This window comes from Cnephaeus nilssonii (assembly GCF_951640355.1).
Source record: "Cnephaeus nilssonii genome assembly, chromosome: 11".
NCBI lineage: Eukaryota > Metazoa > Chordata > Mammalia > Chiroptera > Vespertilionidae > Cnephaeus > Cnephaeus nilssonii.
The window spans coordinates 32,773,742-32,779,854 of record NC_137082.1 but is presented as its reverse complement, the minus strand read 5'-3'; the positions used below and the strand labels follow the sequence as shown (position 1 = coordinate 32,779,854).

The window sequence follows — 6,113 nt, the reverse complement described above, 5'->3', positions numbered from 1 at the left end:
TAGAAGCATCAATGATGAGAGAGAATCATCCATCAGCTGCCTCCTGCACGCCCCCCACTGGGGATCAAGCCCGCAACCCAAGCGTGTGCCCTTGATAGGAATGGAACCTGGGACCCTTCAGTCTGCTATCCACCGAGCCAAACCGGTTAGGGCTATATAGCATAAATTTAAAAATGCATTCCGGCCTTGGCCAGTGGCTCAGTTGGTTAGAACATTGTCCCAATAAGCCAAGGTTGTGAATGTGTCTTCCTTGTTTGTTTGTTTGTTTGTTCGTTAATCTTCACCTGAGGATATTTTTCCATTGATTTTTAGAGACAGTGGAAGGCAGGGGGAGAGACAGAGAGAGAAACATCCATGTGAGAGAAACACATCAACTGGGTGCCTCCCACACTTACCCTGACCAGGGCCAGGGATAGAGCCTGCAACCCAGGTATGTGCCCTTGACAGGGATTGAACCTAGGACCCTTCAGTCTTCGGTCCATGGGTTGATGCTCTATCCACTGAGCCAAACCAGCTAGGGCCAAGGTTGTGAGTTTGATCCCTGGTCAGGGCACATATAAGAATCAACCAATGAATGCATGGATGAGTGGAACAACAAATCTCTCTCTCTCTCTCTCAAATCAATCCATGAGATAGTTTAAAAATAAATAAAATAAAAGTACATTCCAGTTTAAAAAATAATTTGGAGGGAGCAAATAATTTGAAATCACCTAAACTTGAATAGGGGAATGCTACTAAAGAATACTAGGCCAGAGGTCCCCACCTTCTCCCCCTGTTAAAAATCACAGGAAAATGTTTTAAATTGCACTGCACACTATGGTAAACAGAAGAGACTGCTATGGTAAAAGCAATCAGCTGGGTACTCCAGCCATCCAGGACCTTCTCGGCTGCCCCTAGGCCTGAAGGAGTCACTGTCAAGCAGCCCCATTTACAAAGCGCACTGGACCACAACTCCAGCTGAGCTCTGTACCACAAAACGGTTAAAAAGTAGGAGGTAGTGGCCCCGGGTCCGGGTGAGGCCCTGGGCCCCTGGATCCGGGTGAGCCTGGCCCCGGGTCCGGGTGAGGCCGTGGGCCCCTAGATCCGGGTGAGCCTGGCCCCGGGTCCGGGTGAGGCCCTGGGCCCCTGGATCCGGGTGAGCCTGGCCCCGGGTCCGGGTGAGGCCGCGGGCCCCTGATTCCGGGTGAGCCTGGCCCCGGGTCCGGGTGGGGCCGTGGGCCCCTGGATCCGGGTGAGCCTGGCCCCGGGTCCGGGTGAGGCTCTGGGCCCCTGGATCCGGGTGAGCCTGGCCCCGGGTCCGGGTGAGGCCGTGGGCCCCAGGATCCGGGTGAGCCTGGCCCCGGGTCCGGGTGAGGCCGTGGGCCCCCGGATACGGGTGAGCCTGGCCCCGGGTCCGGGTGAGGCCGTGGGCCCCCGGATACGGGTGAGCCTGACCCCGGGTCCGGGTGAGGCTGTGGGCCCGTGGATCCGGGTGAGCCTGGCCCCGGGTCGTGGACCCCTGGATCCGGGTGAGCCTGGCCCCGGGTCCGGGTGAGGCCGCGGGCCCCTGGATCCGGGTGAGCCTGGCCCCGGGTCCGGGCGAGGCCGCGGGCCCCTGGATCCGGGAGAGCCTGGCCCCGGATCCGGGTGAGGCAGTGGGCCCCTGGATCCGGGTGAGCCTGGCCCCGGGTCCGGCCGAGACCAAACCAGAGGGAGTCGAACCTGCAATACCACCATTTGTCCACCATCCAGACCTGAGGGGTCAGTGCCAACATATACTCATAAGGAACTGGTGGACATTGATATTGGGTCTCAAAAGAACTGTTGGTCCAGAAAGAAACTCACTACTGTCTGATTCATTTGCCTGTCAGCATAACTATTATTGCTCGTCGCACATTCAATTCTTATAAGTACATCTCTAGTGACACATGATTTTGCTCATCTAGGGGAAATGATGAACAACATGGACGGATGAACAAGAACAGAACCAGAAACAAGGAGACATCGATCGGACTATCGGGCCTCAGAGGGAGGATAGGGGAGGGTGGGGGGAGGGGGGAGAGATCAACCAAAGGTCTTGTGTGCATGCATAAGAGCCTAACCAATGGTTAAGTCCAACAGGGGGTTGGGGCATCCATGGGGAGGGATGTGGGATGGGAATGGGGGGATGAGGACAAATATGTGACACCTTAATCAATAAAGAAATTTAAAAAAAAAAAAAAAAGTAGGAGGTAGCAACATGTGGCAAACCTGGGCGGCTGCCTGCCCAACAGCCATTTCTCCCCGCGCATCTCAGCTTGATCTTACTCGGACAGGCACTGTCTTTAGAGGAGGCCGGCCCCAGCCCTGTCCCAGCTCCCTCTCCAGAAGTCATGAGTGCTCTGAGCTAGGTTTGGTGGGTCCATTTCTCTTGCCAGTTTTAGGTTTAGTCATAGGCATCTGATAAAAGTCGGGCCAAAGAATAGGGTGAGAAGTCTACTTAGAGACTTTTGGGAAAGATTTTCATCACACTTAAAAAAAATAGACATTATAGCCAGGCCAGTGGCTCAGTGGTTGAGCTTCCACCTATGTGTTTGGTCTGGCCTGGGTTGCAGTTGATCCCGATTGGGGGTGATTCTCTCTCATCATTGATGTTTCTGTCTCTCCCCCTCTCCCTTCCTCTCTGAAATAAATTATATATATATAATTTTTTTTAAGAGAGAGACATTGCAGAAAAACATTTTCTCATCTGCTACTAGATACTGTCATATCTGTGTGGCATTCCCAGAATTGTGGAACTGTGAGGGGAGGTAACTAAACGGTGGAATGGAAGAGGGGAAAGTGGAGGGGACCTGTTCCTTGATAGCATCGTTGAGGCATTAAATTAACCAATCCTGGAAAACCCACTATGGGATGATCAATGATTCTTATCATTGATGCTTCTCTCTCTCTTTCCCTCGCCCTCCCTCTCTGAAACCAATAAAAAATATATTTTTAAAAACTTAAAAATAAAAAATCCACCGTGGATCAAGGTGTTTAACACATGTTATCTCCTTGAACTCCCACATCCCTCCTCTGACGGTAGATATTAATATTCCTTTGTTGTGGAGGAGCAAATTGAAGCTATGAAAGCTGAAGTCATTGGCCCCACGGGACAAGGCTGAGATGTGAAGCACTCCGATTTAAAGGAGGGTCTGTCTCCCTGACTCCACAACCCACCTTTTCTTTCACTCAAGTGGGCAAGGTCACTGAAGCACCCTGGAATGTACAGATATGCAGAAAAAAAAAGACAAAACGGACAGAAAGGTAATGATAAACCCACCCCCTCAACCACCCAAATGTCAGATTTCCAAAACACCAGCTGAGACAGATGAGAGAGGAATAGATTCTGTCCAGCGCTAACGTTCACCAGGAATCTGTTACGATTGTTTCCGGCAGAGTCAGATGCAAATAGTCCTTGATCCACAGTCAGAAACAAAGCGGTTTAATAAAGGAATATAAGCCACCTATTTGTAATTAGGAGCTCCCTGTTAGCTCTGCCACTGGGCCACATAATCTAAGCCCATCCCCGAGCCCCTCTGTCCTGAAAAAATGGAAATTGCAGCCTTGTTTTTGGAAGATTCCATGGGACAAGGCTTGCGCTGTGCTTAGAACAGGCCTGGGCGCTTCGGCGCTCCATGTTTTATAAATTGGTATCATGAGTATGCGGGAGATCTTTTTTTTTTTAATGATGTCATGTAACTTACTTGAAAAAAACATTACTATCAAAAAATAAGGACTGATGGATAGAGGGGTAGTGTGGTAGAGGTGTAGTGCAGTAAAATTTTAACGCTAGAAAGTTAAAAATAGTCAAAAGGTGAGACGTTCGCAGTTAAATTCAACTTTCTGTATGTTTGAAACAATCCAACGCTGAAAAACATCGCATCGTGGTTCGCTTCGGGAGGAGGGGGAGCCAGGTTCTGTTCCGTCGGAAGGGAAAAGGTGCGCAAAAAGACGACGGCAAGATGGGCGAGATCCTCGGCCCGGCCCGCCGCGGGGCTGCGGGCCGCCGGGAACGCGGCTTGAATGAAGTCGCCGCGGGCCGCTTGCGAAACACCAAATCCTCGAGAGCGAGGCCGCGGCTGCCAAACCCTCGCCAGCCAGGGCCGCGCTCCAAGCCCCGGGCCGCGCGGTGCCGGGGGCGGGGCTGGCGCGCCCGGCGGAAGCGCGCTCGGCCGTTACCAGGGCCCCGGCCCGGCGCCGGCCGCCAGGCGCCGCCTGTAAATATTTTTGGCGGGGAGGGGAGAAGCAGCATCAAATTTCAAAAAAAAAAAAGCATCCCAAACCCACCGCACTGCGCGCGATGGGCGCCCTCGGGCTGCGGGAGCGAGTGGAGGATGCTGGGAAGTAGGTAAAATGGCCACCGGCGGCGGCCCCGAGGAGGAGAGGAAGCGGGGGCGCCCGCAGCTCCTGCCCGCCGCGCGCCCAGCGGCCCGCGCCGAGGAGAGGGAGGGCGGCCGCGAGAAGCTGGGCTGGGCCCAGGTGGTGAAGAACCTGGCCGAGAAGAAGGGTGAGTTCCGCGAGTCGCGGCCGCCGCGGCGCGAGGAGGAGGGCAGCGGCGGCGTGGCGGGCGCGCTCGGCGCCCCTGCGGGCCTGGCGGCGCCGTGCCTCGGCGACTTCCCTCCGGCCAGCCGCGGGGACCCGAAGGGCCGACGGAGAGAGCCGGCCGGCGAGGCGGCGGACCCCCGCAAGAAGAAAGGCGCAGCGGAGGCGGGCAGGAGGAAGAAGGCCGAGGGGGCGGCCATGGCGACCCCGTCCAGGCTTGGCGCGGCCGAGGACCCGGCCGAGGAGTCCCCCCAGGACGAGCTGGGGGCGGGGGCGGCGGCGGCGGCGGCGGGCTCCGCGGCCGGCCCGAGCAAGGGCCGCTTTCTCGTGCGCATCTGTTTCCAGGGAGACGAGAGCGCCTGCCCCACCCGGGACTTCGTGGTGGGCGCGCTCATCCTGCGCTCCATCGGCATGGAGCCGGGCGACATCTACGCCGTCATCCAGATCCCCGGCAGCCGCGAGTTCGACGTGAGCTTCCGCTCGGCGGAGAAGCTGGCCCTGTTCCTGCGCGTGTACGAGGAGAAGCGCGAGGAGGAGGACTGCTGGGAGAACTTCGTGGTGCTGGGGCGGAGCAAGTCCAGCCTGAAGACGCTCTTCATCCTCTTCCGGAACGAGACCGTGGACGTGGAGGACATCGTGACCTGGCTCAAGCGCCACTGCGATGTGCTGGCCGTGCCCGTGAAAGTGACCGACAGGTTTGGGATCTGGACCGGGGAGTACAAGTGCGAGATCGAGCTGCGCCAGGGGGAGGGCGGTGTGCGGCACCTCCCGGGGGCCTTCTTCCTGGGGGCCGAGCGGGGCTACAGCTGGTACAAGGGGCAGCCCAAGACGTGCTTTAAATGTGGCTCCCGGACCCACTTGAGCGGCAGCTGCACGCAGGACCGGTGCTTCAGGTGCGGGGAGGAGGGGCACCTGAGCCCTTATTGCCGGAAGGGCATCGTGTGCAACCTCTGTGGCAAGCGAGGGCACGCCTTTGCTCAGTGTCCCAAAGCCGTTCACAATGCCGTGGCACCGCCGCTGCCCGGCGTTGCTGGGCACTGAACACCCGCCTGCCTGCCTGCCTGCCAGGGTGAATACAGAGCCAGTGTACCCCTCTTAAGTGCCAAAACTTTTTCTGAAACCATTTTCTATCGTGTTTGAAAGAGATCTTTTTAAACAAGAGATGTCTCTCTCTGCCTTCGTAAACCGAGTTTACTCCATTTCAGCCTTTTCTGAATTGGTGACTGTCATTGGTAATGACTACCGACAACTGTTAGTGTGCAGATTTGTCGCCAGTCCCTCTATTGAATTTTTGTTTTCGTTTTTTTGTAATTGGGGGAGGGGAGGTTTGTACTTGTTACTCCCTATGCCTTGTCTCCTCCCCGAATTTTCACCCCTTGGGCTGCCTTGCTCATCTTGATGTCCCAGCACTAAGTGCAGGGCCCAGCACGTGGTAGACACTGCGCGCCCATCAGTGTTTGTTGACTTGAAAACATTTTTGACTGTGACTTCTGTCAGGATGTCTAGCTTGTGCAAGCTCTTTCCCTCCCCCTTATAATTTGCTGCTTCTAATCTGTGTGGTCTGAGAATTT

At 55.8% G+C, this 6,113-nt stretch overlaps 1 protein-coding gene across 1 annotated transcript; it reads left to right on the top strand.

Moving 5' to 3' along the window:
* Positions 1-4,353: 4,353 nt before the first annotated feature.
* ZCCHC3 (zinc finger CCHC-type containing 3) lies at positions 4,354-5,583 on the top strand (the record flags this gene model as incomplete). Its single annotated transcript, XM_079784708.1, has 1 exon — positions 4,354-5,583. The coding sequence occupies one exon, from the start codon at positions 4,354-4,356 to the stop codon at positions 5,581-5,583; it is 1,230 nt and encodes a 409-aa protein (XP_079640834.1).
* Between the last annotated feature and the right edge of the window lie 530 nt (positions 5,584-6,113).